This window comes from Phocoena sinus, chromosome 18, assembly GCF_008692025.1.
Source record: "Phocoena sinus isolate mPhoSin1 chromosome 18, mPhoSin1.pri, whole genome shotgun sequence".
In the NCBI taxonomy this organism is placed as follows: domain Eukaryota; kingdom Metazoa; phylum Chordata; class Mammalia; order Artiodactyla; family Phocoenidae; genus Phocoena; species Phocoena sinus.
In genome coordinates this window covers 24,215,732-24,231,094 of record NC_045780.1, presented here as the reverse complement: position 1 = coordinate 24,231,094, position 15,363 = coordinate 24,215,732, and the positions used below count along the sequence as shown (strand labels likewise).

Here is a 15,363-nt window from a genome sequence, read left to right as displayed (position 1 = left end):
TTGGCTCCCGGGGCCAGCCCTCCCGAAGCGGTTTATAAGAGTTGGGGCGGCCGGCACCCTCCTCGCTCGCCCGCGCGCCCCAGGAGCAGCGCCCGGCTCTGAGCGCCCCTACGTCGAGGCCCGCCTGGCCGCGCGCCGGCTCTGCGCTGCCTTTGCACTTGGCCGCCGGCAGAACAGTCCCGGAGGGAGGCGAGCGCCGGAGCGAGGCGGGCCGAGCGCCATGCGCCGCGCCAGCCGAGACTACACCAAGTACCTGCGCGCCTCCGAGGAGATGGGCAGCGGCGGCTCCGGCGCCCCGCACGAGGGCGCCCTGCACGCCCCGCCGCCGCCGCCGCCCGCGCAGCCCGCCCCGCACCATTCCGCCGCCGCCTCCCGCTCCACGTTCGTGGCCCTGCTGGGGCTGGGGCTGGGCCAGGTCGCGTGCAGCGTCGCCCTGTTCCTTTACTTCCGAGCGCAGGTGAGTGCTCGCCTCCCAGGGGCGCGCGGGCGGGGCGCACCCGCCTTCATCCTCCAGCACTTTGCAGGCGACGGAGTCTAGTTCCCCGGCTTGACTCCCCAGAGCTTGCATATCTGGAGAGGGGAAAGTGACCCTAAAAAGGGAGCGTCCGGCTGGGGGACAGCCAGGCGCGGGACCCGGAGCGCTGGCCTCTGGTCCTCGCGCACGCACCCGGCCCCCTGCGCGCCGAAGCTGAGCTCGCCAGGCCTGGTGCGTTTGAATTTCCCCCGGCGAGACCGCATTGGCCGCTCACCTCTTCGGGAAACGACTGCACACTTTTCTCTGCTTCCACCTCCCACTTGAAGCAAAGAATGAACTTAGGTCCACTCAGGAAAAACAATTGAGCGCCTACCGTTGGGAATCGACCCTTTCCCTTCCCACCCACCCCCGGAGGATTTGGGGTCCTGGGGTTGGTTGTATTGCACCGCGCAGTGCGTGCGCTGCCGGCAGCCGCTGGAGCCCCGGGGGGCGATTCCCAAGTCGCCAGATGGACCGAAAGACATTGCGCGGCCAGAGAAGCCTGGTCTTAGGACCCGGGCTCCGCTCGCGCGGAGTGAGAGAAGAAAGAAGGGCCCTCGTGCCTTCCCACTAAGTGGGCGGAGGAAGGAAGCAAAGTGTGTGTGGAGGTGTTCTCTCCCCCGGCACAGCCTAGCGACAATCTAGCAAGTAACCAGCTTTTCAAAGGTGAGGAAGCCGGTTAGGAACGGCAGAGAGATAGTAGAAAGGAAGGGGTAAATTTGTTATGCTTTCTGGTGGTTTATGCTCTTGTGTTTTCTTGGAAATTGCAGTGCAGTTGGTTGGATTCATTCAAGTATTCTTGTCTGGTGCTGTGAACTCTTTCTCAAAGGAAGTGGGGGGCTGACTGTGCATTTTTTTTTTTTTATGGGAAAAGAGACTTGGGTTTGGACTTCATTGGTTTTCAGATTCAAAGGTGATTACTAAACCAAATTGAACGCATCAGAACAAGGCATTGCCTGGGCTGTATGGGATTTGGACGTGTGCCAGGGTCTTGAACTCCGTTACTTGTCATCATAGGCTTTTTGTTAAATATTCAGTATCCACTAATTTGCATTTTATAGAACTAGTTTATCTACTAAAAGGTAGACATACTATGTGCAGTGCTTTAGAAAATTTGTATTTGTATGTTAATAAAAATAATCTTTTCCTATTGAGAGGAAGTTTTTCTAAAAATACAACTTTCAGGTGGTTTACTTGCAATATAGATTACACAAATCTGGATGAAAGTGATGAAACATTTTTCTTTCATTGGAGTATCCTGCGGCCAAGAATGAGTGATTTATCCGTTTTCTCATCCAGCATGTGGTCCTGTCCCCCTCCTCCCCCTGCCCCGCCCCACCATTTAATGTCTGTATATTGAGTGCCTGCACTGCACATGCCACTCTTAAATGGTATGGAATATGAATTAAGAATCGTTTATTCAACATACAATGTGCACGTACTGTGTGCATTGCGATGCCAGGTAATGAAGGGGTCTATAACAAAAGACTTTAAATTCTTAGTCCAATAAGAGAGAAGCATTCAGAAAAGGGACAGAAGATTCAGTAGTTCTCTTTTATCTTTTCTAACAATCTGGGGTTATGGCATTTTCATAGCAGTGGTAGTGAAGTGAGTATTCAGCACTGAAAGAGCAGTAGGGAATGAATGAGTTCTAGGGACCAGGGACAGCTTAGGTGGGCAGGAACCATGGAAATCGGCGTGACCGTCTAGGAAAGAATGACCTGTTGGGCTGTTGAAGAAAGTGTTCAGCTTCTTTGTAGGGATTCTCAATATTAATGGCCTGGTGGGCTGAGGATTCTAGCTTTCTGATGATCATCTAGCAATCTTGATGTCACATGGATAGAAAATTTTCAGATGGAGAATTTAATGTCATCGAATTTCTGGGTACAGTTTTCCTAAATGCCATGAAGATTGGGCTTCTCCAAGACTTATGCAAATATATATTAACCATTACTCTGAATCCAACTGTGTATTACATTTTTAAAAGGTCATCTCCTTCAGTTAAGAAGTAATATTAGGAGGAATGTTTTCATAGGAGGATACTCCACTAGATGTGGTTACGTTTTGCTGAGTACGGTATCTACAGTTAATACTGAAAGGGGTCCTAATCATTTAGAGATACATTCAGAAGTAGTTACAAATGAAATAAGATATTTGGAATTCGTTGCAAAATAATAGGTGGGGAGCCTGGGGAACAGGGAAGTGATTGCTTATAGATGAAACAAGATTGGCCATGCACTGGTAATTGCTGAAGCTCGGTGATGGGTACCTGGAGGTTCTACAAGTCTACAATTCTTTCCACTTTTACATATGCTGGAAGCCTTCTTTCAAAGTTCTAGTTGAGAGAGTAGATTCAGTTTGACCTGACACTGATTTAACATTTTCACTTATATCAGCTTCCTTGGTTTAGAACTTGGTACCAAATAAGAGATAGTTTTTTGATTTCCACTAAATTTGTGGGTCAACTACTTGGGGCTTCTGAATGTGTTTGAACTAGAATGAAATCATCTAATATCAGGTAATATGTTTGCAGTTAACAGTTAAAAAAAAAAAGAAAAGAAGAGGAGCCGGTTTTATTGTTTTTGTTTAAAGATGGGAGGGGGGAGCCATGCAAATCCTCAAGAAAAAACAATTCAATTTAGTTTTAAATGCATTTAGAAAAATGCCCCCAAATAATGTAAAAATTATAGTGACAAAAAACTTTCCCCCGCTCCACTCATGTTTGAATAGCTAAATGTGAATCAGCCTCCTGAATGTTTGTAGATGGCTTGTGCCTAGATTAAGAAAAAAAAAAAAAAGTACTAGATCCAGTGTAGATTAGCTTTTCCCCTACCAACCTTGCCAAAGAAAAAAGCATGTGGCTTGTGCTATATATTTACCACATAGTATTCATACTTTGGTTTACAAAGAAAAAAAAAACCCTTACAAAAAGTTGCTTTTAAAATTTATGTGCCCTTTTTTTTTAAGCATCCATATAACCATATTCAAAGTTTAGAGCTTAGCTACAAGATAAGCTTTTCAGGAAACTCAATCTCTGTCCCCTTTTAACCCCTTCCGCCAAACCCCCAATATGTACACCAACCTCCCTGGGCTGTTACCCAAACAGGAGAACCGGAAATCTGATGTGGAGGTGTGTAGGCTGCCTGCTTGAAAAAAACAGAAAACAAAGTAGCACAAATGTCTAGCATCCTGCCTCATTTAACCCTACAGATGATTAAGTTTCAAGGAAGTTTTTTTTTTTTTTTTAAAGATTGAGTTCCTTTCACATGAACTACATCATCTGATCACTGTATTTTTGAAGTCCAGTTTAAATCAGATATTCAAGATCCACTTAATATTTTCAGTCATTTCTAGGTACAATGAATTCATTTACTGTTTACTGTGATTTTTTTTTTTTTTTTTACTGTGAATTTTGGATGAGTTTCTTCGTTCCCCTGTCGAGTGTAAGTTCCTTGAAGGTCAGGACTGCCCGTTTTGCTCACTACCTTCTTTACAGCATCCAGCCTAGGGCTTTGCATGTTGAATTTACTGAAAAAGCTTTTCAAATGATTTGCAGCACTAGAAATATACCTTTTTCTAATTTTTAATGTGTAAATGATCTCGTTAGTGGCTAAAATAGACTAAAAAGTGCAATTTTTCCATCATATAAATTTTCTATCCAGACTGCTGTGTCAGGGGATGGGTTGTTAGGGGAGAGGTTACATTTGTCCAGCCGCTCGGTGAGTAATGTGGAGGGTCCAGCATCAGTCCGACGCCCTGCCCTGCAGCTCCTGCAGTGCTGAGACCACAGGAGCAGAGGCCATCATTTGCCTGTGTGTGTTGCTGGCCCTACACCCCTGCACCTCTACACCACCCTTTCTCCTGGTCTCCATCTTCAGGAAAGGAGAGCTGCAAGGGCACTGGAATAAGAAAGGCATTCGCTTGCAGGTTAAAAATAAATTTCTAAGACACATGCAACCTTATGTTCATAGCAGCACTATTCACATTAGCCAAGACATGGAAACAACCTAAATGTCCATTGACAGATGAATAGATAAAGAAGATGTGGTACATATACACAGTGGAATATTACTCAGCCATAAAAAGAATGAAATAATGCTATTTGCAGCAAAATGGATGGACCTAGAGATTATCATACTAAGTGAAGTGAGTCAGAGAAAGACAAATACCATATGATATCACTTATATGTGGAATCTAAAATATGACACAGATGAACTTATTTACGAAACAGAAATAGACTCAGACATAGAGAACAGACTTGTGGTTGCCAGGAGGGCGGGCAGGGTTGGGGAGGGATGGAGTGGGAGTTTGGGATTAGCAGATGCAAACTGTTATATATATGTATAACTGAATCACTTTTCTGTACCCTAGAAACTAATACAACATTGTAAATCAACTATACTTCAATAAAATAAATTTTAAAAAATAATAAAAATGAAACTCTAACATATGACCCTTAAATAAACAAAATAAGTGAGTATATCAAAATTAATTATGCCATACTTTCATTTGGGAAAACAATTGGTGACATTTTATATATGTTTTAGCTCTAATGTCTTTCTGAAACAGTGGTTCTTACCTGCACATTAGAAATACTTGGGGAGAGAGACTCAGTTGACCTCTCCCCTTAGGGATATTGATTAAATTGGCCAAGGGTGGGACCTGGGCATGGACATATTTTTAAGAGAGAAGAGACAAAAATCTTTGCATTATATTTCTTTGCATTAAACCCTTAGCCATCATTGACCATTTCAGTAATTTTGTATTAATACTAATCGGTATTACTTGTGAAAAAATTTTAAAATTGGTGTCCAAAGAAATTTGGAGACAGTTTAATAGCAGACAATCGATATTTGTGTCTTTGGTATTTGAAAGCATTACTTCTCAAACTTTAACGTGCATCAGAATCACCTGGGATCTAGTTAGAATGCAGATTCACAGGCACTGTCTGGGGTGGTGCCTGAGCATCTGCATTTCTCACAAATTCTGGGTGAGCCTGTAACGCTGCAAGTGATTGGACTATAGTTTCCATAGCAAGGGTCGCCGGTACTGCTACTTCTGTTGATGGCACTTAGCTTGTCAGCGGGACTGGAGCTTAACCAATGTTAGGGTACCCAGGCATTTCCCCACTAATATCACACTGTTCCTTTAGCTCAGCGGCTTTCTGGTGGTGAGCCAGCTGAGGCCTCTGCAGCATTCTTCTTTCTTGGGGTCTGAACCCAACGACTCTTCATATCAGTTGTCCAGGCTTCTCTGGTTTTTTGTGAAACATATCGGTATAAGTGAGCTTTTTCAAAAAAGTATGGAATTGAACACTTGCCTTATATAAAATCTCAGGTATTCTGATTCATACTAATTATTTTAAAGAAATAAAAAGTAAACTTGGATTGCAAATAGTTTTGCTTCCCGAGTCACACCGTGCAAAAGTGGAATGATAAAATTTGTATTAGCGGGTGTACGTTTGTTGAAAGGCTGTTATTTCATTTTGAGAATCTCAGGTATGGATAGGGTACTTTCTTAGCTTCCTTCTGACAGCTGGTTAATAAACCTGCACATCTTCTGATGACTTTCAAAAAGATGATTAAACCAGGGAATGAGAGACTTGATATGAATTGACTGGGCTTTGGTTATTGGAAACTTACATAATTTTCCCTTTTTTTCATCTAGCCTGTACCTAGTCATAAGCAAATGCACATGAAGTACCTTGAACTTTTTGAAAGAAGAGGACAATAAATTAAACCACTTAAAAATTAAACCAATTAAAACAATCAGGTAGCTAATTACCTCTACTATGTACTTGGCAGTTGAAACCACTACAAAGGCTTGTAGGAGCCCCAGGAGGAGCTGGCAGACAATTTTAAGAAAAGAGTAATACTTGAAGAAATGCTTATGTTGGCACCTGTTTTAACCAGGGGACCAGCTAATAACGTAATGGGGATATTTGGGGTGAGACTATCTAGTACACTACAAGAATTTTAGCATCCCCTCAGCATGTATCCATAGAGCTTGCTCACACCATGAGCCCTCCTCATCCCAGCTCACACCAAATACCACCACACACATTCTCAGGCCCCCTCTGACAGACGTACCACGCCAGGTTAAGAAAACTGATGAGAGGTTCAACGAAAAGGGAAATTATGCTTCTGGCTTTAGATTTTCTTTGGGGCTAGGAAATGGATTTCTCCCTCCCTTCTTCAGCTGATTAAAACACACATTGGGGCTTCCCTGGTGGCGCAGTGGTTGAGAGTCCGCCTGCCGATGCAGGGGACACGGGTTCGTGCCCCGGTCCGGGAAGATCCCACATGCCGCGGAGCGGCTGGGCCCGTGACCCATGGCCGCTGAGCCTGCGCGTCCGGAGCCTGTGCTCCGCAACGGGAGAGGCCACAGCAGTGAGAGGCCCGCGTACCACAAAAACCCCCCCCAAAAAACCACACATTGATTAAGGGAAAAGGCCAGGCAAACATGGCAACTGAACATGATGTTAATTTCACCTGATTTATATAAGTTTCATGCTTTGAACATCCAAGTGGGCTTCATAATCCCACATAGCGTGCTGCATGGGGTGGGGACTTAAAGATAAAAGGCTGTCTCTCTCTGTACTGAACACATGTAATTTCTTTGATTCCCCTCCCCTCAGTGAGCACTTTTACAATGTCAGACGATTTTGATAATTTCCCCATGAATCACATGTATACAGGTGTGTTGTGGATGGTAGTCAGCTACTCATAAAAATGAATTAGAAGTCAATTTTTTCACCAACTCGATGGTAATTGTATTAACTATTAGTTGTTGGGGACATAATGACTCTTGCAAGAATGAATTCTTTTGTCCTTAAGTCATACTTCATTAAATAACAGAATGATCAGTGATAACCACTCTGACGTCCTCACATTTTTCCCCCCTCAGATGGATCCTAATAGAATATCAGAAGATGACACTCACTGCATTAATAGAATTTTCAAACTCCATGAAAACACGGATTTGCAAGACACAACTCTGGAGAGTCAAGACTCAAAATTAGTACCTGATTCGTGTAAGAGAATTAAACAGGCCTTTCAAGCAGCTGTGCAAAAGGTGAGTCCACATTGAGATAAGTCAAGGGCCCTCACTGACTCTCCTAATATTGAAAATTAAAACTGGCTAAGTGCTGTTGACTTTGTTCTTTTTTATTTTAATAATTTGTAAAAGAGAATTTTTTGCGGGATTAGCAGAATTCTTTTGAAGTTGGTAGTGGTTAGTTTTGGTGACCAGCAACATTCATGCAAATATTCTTTTCTTTCCTTCCTTTCTCTCTCTTTCTTTCTTCCTTCCTTCCTTCCTTCCTTTTCTTCCTTTCTTTCTTTCCTTCTTTCTTTTTCTTTCTTCCTTCCTTCCTTCCTCCCTCCCTCCCTCTCTCTCCCTTTCTTTGTTTTTCTTTCTTTCTTCCTTCCTTCCTTCCTTCCTTTCTTTCTTTCTTTCTTTCTCTTTCTTTCTTTCTTCTTTCTTTCTTTCTTTCTTTCTTTTCTTTCTTCTTTTTCTTCCTTCCTTTCTTTCTTCTCTTATTTTGGAGGAGGGATTTACATTCACACTTGGAAAGAGGACAAACATGGTTTGTGGTAGTCATTGGGTCAGTTTGCTAGTTTGAATTCCCAGCCTTAGAAGACATTCCTTTAGCTCACAGGATTCTCTGCTGGGCTACTTCCTTTATATCTGGTTTTGCAATGGTAGGAACCTCTATTCCACATCTATGGATCCAGGTCTCTGTTGAGAATAACTATAGCTGGTCCACTGTTGTCATCCGAAGTGAGGGGGTAAAGCGCGTAGAGCAGGAATTGATGTGGTGGGTGAGATGGAAATTCTCTGTCCATTTTTCATTCTCCGGGAGAGCTGGGTGAGAAGGGAGGAGATGGGGACAGAGAAGACGGAGGACTTCTCTACACCGACAGCCCCAATTGAGAAACCCTGTAATAACTGCCTGTTTTACTTTCCCGGATAAAGTCACTTGAGAATTCTGCAGCCTCGCAATTATTTTACTTCTCCCCAAGAACCGGGTAGAATCCCGTGACTCCAGTGCATGCACATCTGTATACATTGCATACTTGCGTGCACATCTGCATGGATTCTTGCATCCGCTCATACATCCCAACATCTAGTTTGCAACTCCCTGGGCTATCTCTGATCATCTTAGAGTAAATACTAAAGTTCGCAAATGCCTTAAATCTAAACTAAAATTGAAATAGTTTCTTTTTTTAAAGTTTCACAAATAGTAATAGCATTTTTTAAAAACAGGATATGTATTGGACATAGAAGTAGGGCGATAAAGCTGTTTTGTATAACCCTTAAAACTGATATTTGCTATATTTCAACAAATCTAAGATACCACGAATTTTCAGCTTACTTTATTTCATGCATCACAAAGAAAGAAAAAAAATTTAACTGGAGAATTAAACATGATCATTATAGATTCTCGTTGCATCAGTTTCAGAGATTCTGAAATATAAAAAGAATACATCATAGAATCAAGGAAGTACATATTGTTCTAATATCTATAAGAGCTATTGCTTAAAAATATTACATTTTCGTTATAGTGTGTAGGTGCTTAGCTTTACGCAGTAGATGCATATTTTAAAATGTGCGTTTAAATTTGATCTTTTTATCTTACTTTGTAACTTTTGAGCTATAGCAACAGCAATTCCACTAGTCTAATTCATTTTTTAAAGTTCTATAACATTTTCTTTTTCTGCTTTTGCAAAAAATTAAACTACTAAAAATAAGAGAAAAATGAGTAACTTCTGATTTTTTACTATGGAAAGAAATTGGACATTTGAATGGCTACTATACTGTATTTACCTCTGCTCACATCATCTTAATTCATATATATTTTGTGGGAAAAATTGTGGCATGTGAAGTCAGATAGACTTATGATTAAATAAATGTGATCTTGGAAAATACTTAACATTTCTTCGCTTTGGCTTCCTTATCTTTAAAAAGTGGAGCTTACAATCCCTCCGTAGCAGGACTGTGGCTGATTTGAAATAAAAGATGTAGAGGACCTAAGCACAGTACTGGAAATATAGTATGCACTCATTAAATGTTTATATATTACTTTTATCACCATTATTACTAATTCATTGTCATTGTTGATGATTTAATCAAAGACATACTTTAAAAGTTTAGATAGAGCAGGTTTGATCATTTTTCTGAACATGCAATAGGACAAAACAATAGGACACTGAAGCAAGTTGCAGAAAACCACTGTGACATTTTTATCACCAGCAGCAGTAAACATGTTGATTATATACTATCCTTAGGAAACTTCTAGGTCTATTTAAGATGTATAATTAATTAATTTAATTAATACAGTAAGTAATTAAACAGCCTATTCTTAAGGCATTTTAAGCTATATGTTGAAGGATAGTGTATTAGTGGAGGAGAGAAGGACATAACATTTGCAAGACCCTCAATTTAAAATTATCGTCAAAAATCCTGATCTACGTTGGGAAAAAGAGGATCTACTGAGCTATATATTGTGAAATCTAATACTCAATTTGCCATTGTTTTCTTATTGAAGTATGGTTGATTTACAATATTATGTTAGTTTCAGGTATACAGCAAAGTGATTCAGTTTTTTTTCAGATTATATTCCATTATAGGTTATTACAAAATGTTGGATATAATTCCCTGGGCTGTACAGTAAATCCTTGTTGCTTATTCTATTTTATGTATAGTAGTTTGTATCTGTTAATCCCATACTCCTAATTTGTCCCTCCTTCCCTCCCCCTCTCCCTCTGGTAACCACAAGTTTGTTTTCTGTCTGTGAGTCTGTTTCTGTTTTTGCATATACATTCTTCTGTATTGTTTTTTAGATTTCACATGTAAATGATATATTTAAAAAAAGAATGAAATATTGCCATTTGCAGCAACATGGATGGACCTAAAGAATATTATACTTAGTGAAGTTAAGTCAGACAGAGAAAGACAAATTCTAATTCATTTTTTATTGTTTTTGTTTTATGTTTCATTTTCAGTAGTCAGTTTTTTATCCCACCTCCTAAATACTGAGTGGTCTATCTATAAACATTGACATGTACCAGAGGTAATCTGTTAGTTCAAAGCTGAACCTCTAATTAAGGTAATTCTTGTTAGGTAAATGATTGTCTCCTAATTTTCTGTTTAAATCAACCCATATTGTATATCCTTACAATGAAAAAGAGATAAACTTTTAATTTCAGTGGTGTTCTGGTTCTTAAAAATTATACTTCGGGTTTCCTCCGGAAGAATAAGTATGCAAGATTAGCCAAGATAATTTGGAAAATAAGTAATATTAAGAAGAACAGATACCATTAACATTTACCTATGAGAATGCAAAGATGGTTCATCTTCACAGGTCAAAGGAGAAAAATGTTATCATCTCATAGACACTGAGAAGGGATTGACAAAATTTCGCACTTATTTCTGATGTTTAAAATCCATTAGAAGACAGAACGAGATGGATTCTTGATGTTATCCTAAATAGCTCAAACTAAAAGCTAATGATGAAAAACAGGAGCATTTCTCTTAATATCGGGAATACACCAAAGATGCCCACTGTCCCCATGTTATTTCACATTGTTCAGAATGTGCCAGTAAATGTAATTACATATGAGAATGAAATAAAATATATAGAAGGTAGAATCTGCATGTGATATGATTGTATACTTGGGAAAATTCAAAAGAACTGAAAAGCTACGAGCAAAGTAAATCAGTTTGTAAAATTTAATAGGTAGGGACTTCCCTAGTGGCACAGTGGTTAAGAATCCGCCTGCCAGTGTAGGGGACACGGGTCCGGGAAGATCCCTCATGCCGCGGAGCAACTAAGCCTGTGCTCCACAACTACTGAGCCCGCAAGCCACAACTACTGAAGCCCACGTGCCTAGAGCCCATGCTCCGCAACAAGAGAAGCCACTGCAATGAGACGCCCATGCACAGCAACGAAGAATAGCCCCAGCTCGCCTCAACTAGAGGAAGCCCGCGCACAGCAACAAAGACACAACGCAGCCAAAAATAAATAAATCTATTTATTTAAAAAAATAGTTAATAGGTAATAATCACTAGCTGCCCCATTTCAAACAATAATTAGAAAACATGAATGAAAGATTTCATTCATAATTTTTAAAAAGCCTGAAAAATTAGCTTAACAAGGAACGTACAAAGCTAGAAAACTCTATAGAGGCATTTAAAATAGGACTGGGTAATGTAAAGACGGAACTATGCAAAGCTGTACTCCATGAACGAGAACATACACCTTGGAGTAGACCTCATTTTATGTGTGTGAATGTATGTGTGTGTATAATTTAATATAATAGAAAATTATTTTGAATAAGTGAGTGTAATTTGGGTTATTCAAAAATGGGACTAGGACAGTTTGTTTGCTGTTTTTTTTAAAGTGATAGCCTTATCTCACGTCCTAAGTGAAAACAAATGCCAGATGGAGAGACGTGGCCAGTAGCTGCTCCCTGGCAGTCCTACACTTCTGCTCCCTCGGTGAACTTTCCACCGCTAGCTCCCCCATCAGAACTTACTTGTTCATTGTCCCATTTCCTTTGAGCTTTCTAACTGACTGTCTAGAGAGTACGATAAGCCAATTTGTACTTAAAGATGTTGATGAACACTAATGAAAGAATGTTCACTATTTTAGGAGCTTGTTGGGGACAGTGTGCCTCATTCCACATGAGTAACACTAATTATGAGAGATTCAGTGCCCGGGAAGCCAGAAGGAGAAAGATTTGTGGGCAGACAAGAATAGTCAACTCCTCTTATTAAAGATACACAGTTGGTTTTTTTTTTTAAGATTTTTTGATGTGGACCATTTTTCAAGTCTTTACTGAGTTTGTTACAATGTTGTTCTGTTTTATGTTTTGGTTTTTTTGGCCGTGAGGCATGTGGGATCTTAGCTCCCCGACCAGGAATCGAACCCGCACCGTCTGCACTGGAAGGCAAAGTCTTAATCACTGGACCACCAGGGAATTCCGAAGACACACGGCTTTAATTATACTAACAGACTAGTGTGACTTACAGGATGAGCAGAACTTTATTTCATTAATTTAATATTTGCTTTTGTTGTGCTATACGATTGTTACTCATGGGTAACAATATTACACACAGGTAATTCTTTTTAAGGAATAAGAAGTTGTCATAATATACCATTGTGTGTTTGGAGGTACAAGATGCCGTTTCTTCCCCCAGACGAGAGACTCTTTAGGAAGGAGACACACGTTATTCATCTTATCATTAGACTCAAGCAGTTTTATTCAGTGCACACACTGTGCTAGGCACTTCGCTATAACTTGTCCTTTAACCAAGGACTTACCCTTCTCTTACCTTGGCCAAATAATGATTTGCCAAATGTGTTATCCTTTGATGAGGATTATTGGTTAAGGTGACAGTCTACACGTCTTGTCAGAATAATCAAATTTCTCATTTCTCTTGCTGATGCTAAAAATAGGATGGATGTATCAGGCATTCATAAGTAGGTTTGTATCTTAGCTTCAGTTCTAATATAGATATTGGGTGAACCCATAAAACACAATCACTTTTGTGGCTGCAATCATTACTGAGAGATCTCTGCATCCCATGGTAACAAATGCTAGACATAAGCACAGTATCACATTCTATGTGTGCAAAAAGTGGTGTTTACCCAGCCCGTCTTTGGTCAGACAAGTAATGCTGTTCTTTCCGCCTTTTTTGTTTGTGGCTGGGTTTTCTTGGCTTTTTTTCCCTTCAGCACAGAACTCTGAAAGCCTCTTAGTGATCCAGCCCTACCAACCACAATTTACAAAGTCTCTCATAACAGTCTGTGACAATAAAGAAAACACTAGTACAAATACGGTGTCCGATTTATAAAGCAATTCTTGCTCCAGCTTTGGCCGCCTCTCTGGCCTCTGCCAGCCTGAGGAGCAGTGCAGGGGGCTCAGGCCTGAGTAGCACTTGGTCTTCAGACCTCCCGACCAGTCTCAGTGGAAAGCCATCTGTTTATACATATTTATACATCCTGAGCCCTGGGATGTTAGGATGCCTGCTTGTTGATTTCACATTGGGTACCTGTTTGTGAAAGACTTCCTGAAACTTACTTTGAAATGTATCTGAAAGGGTGATGGGGAGGAGAGAGATCAATATACAATCACACCAATCACCTTGCTCTCCAAGGGGGGGTGTTCAGTGCCTTCAGGGTGACCTCCCTAGGATGCTGGAAGGAAGCAAGGTGATTTACATGTATCTGTATATTTTAATATTGGCTTCAAAATATTTTTGTGAATATTTTATAAGGTAGCTAATATACAGGAACGTTTTTATTTAATACTTAGATAAATAAATATGCGCGTTTGGGAGCATTAAAAATTTTTCTCTGAAGAAGCTTCACAATTAGAAATGCCTAGAGATCTTGGAACGAACCTGCAGTTCCATCAGGACGAGAACTGCAGCCACTTTGCTCACATTTGAATACATCACAGCTAATTTAGACCCAAGATTGAAGGAAAAGAACAAGTAAATGACTGATGACTTCTTGAACTCTGTAAACTCATATTTTTAAATAAACATGAGTCATTGACCAACTCACAAAGCCACTCAGAATGTTATAAGCCTGGTTCACATCTACTGGATGTCTCACCAATGTTATAATTGATAATTATTAATATTATAGCCTGAAGCAATAATGCCTCCATATAATCATACTACAGGTTAATTTTTGTTGAAATTTCTGTTCATCTGGACTTCTTGCTTTAATCATGTTTTGCCCAGGTCTATTTGCCTCTTCATAGCTTATAAACTATATAGAGGCAGGTTTACAATGTGAACCAAAAACACAGCTCTGGCTTCTTATATGTTTTTGTAAAACTCTCTTATTTCATCCCAGAATATGAAAAGCCAATGGTGATGATGACTACCAGTAAGCTATGTTGTTAGCATATTCTTGACTAACCATTTCCTGGAGTCAGTAAGTCTCTGAGCCTCCAAAGATTTACTGGAAAATGGGGAGTAAGACCAGAGCCATAATCACTGAACCATTAATTCTTACCTGGAACTCTTGTTTTATTCCCTGGGAATCAGTGCATAGTTGGCCTTATCTCCTGCAGGATTCCCAATATAAATGAAACTATCTCCTGGTACTGAGAATGACGTACCCAAAGACTCACAGCCCTTCGATCCTCAGTCATATACTCACTGTTATTTCATATAGTCTATGCTGCCCTAACAAAGAGACTCATCACTCATTGGACAAAATAAGATAGAAGTTTTTTCTCTCGTGTGCAATAACCCGGAGGTGGCAGTTCAGGGCTGGCAGGAAGGCACCTCCATCCTCAACAGGTACCTTCCATCTCTGGATCCAAATTGTTTTCTCCATATATTGTCATCTCCAGACAGAGGAAAGGGAGAAAGAAAAAGTCAAGGCGGTACCTGGAAGTTGAGACGTCAGTCATTTCTAGTAGCATCTTATTGGCTGGAACTTATTCATAAAATGACACATGGATGTCATGTCAAAGTAGGCTACACATTGTAGTCTCTAGCGGGGCAACCATTTGCACCAAAGCTTGAGGAAAGGGGTTGCCTATAACTAACTGGAGAGAGGAGAGGATGGATTCTAGAGGGACAATAAGTGGTCTCCAGTACTCATTAAACCCTATTAAGGCAGGAAAGTGGATTTTCTAAAAGTTAAAGTACTTTAAGATTATTTAGATTCCAGAAGAGAGAGAAATTTGAAGGTAGATTTAATAGCATGCATCTTTCTGATGAACTTTCAAAGGCTCATTTAGTCATATGCATCTGTGATCTGTGAATAGACCTTGATTCTCACTTGTCCAGTTTTTAGTAGGTTTTGTGGATTCAAGAA

General features: G+C 40.4%; 1 protein-coding gene across 1 annotated transcript in view; it reads left to right on the top strand.

The window, feature by feature from the left end:
- Window positions 1-220: 220 nt before the first annotated feature.
- TNFSF11 (TNF superfamily member 11) overlaps window positions 221-15,363 on the top strand; it is a 34,032-nt gene continuing 18,889 nt past the window's right edge. The window contains exons 1-2 of the mRNA XM_032611541.1: window positions 221-457; window positions 7,422-7,589. Of these exons, the coding sequence (XP_032467432.1) occupies window positions 221-457; window positions 7,422-7,589 (405 nt within the window). The remainder of the gene's footprint in view (window positions 458-7,421; window positions 7,590-15,363) is intronic.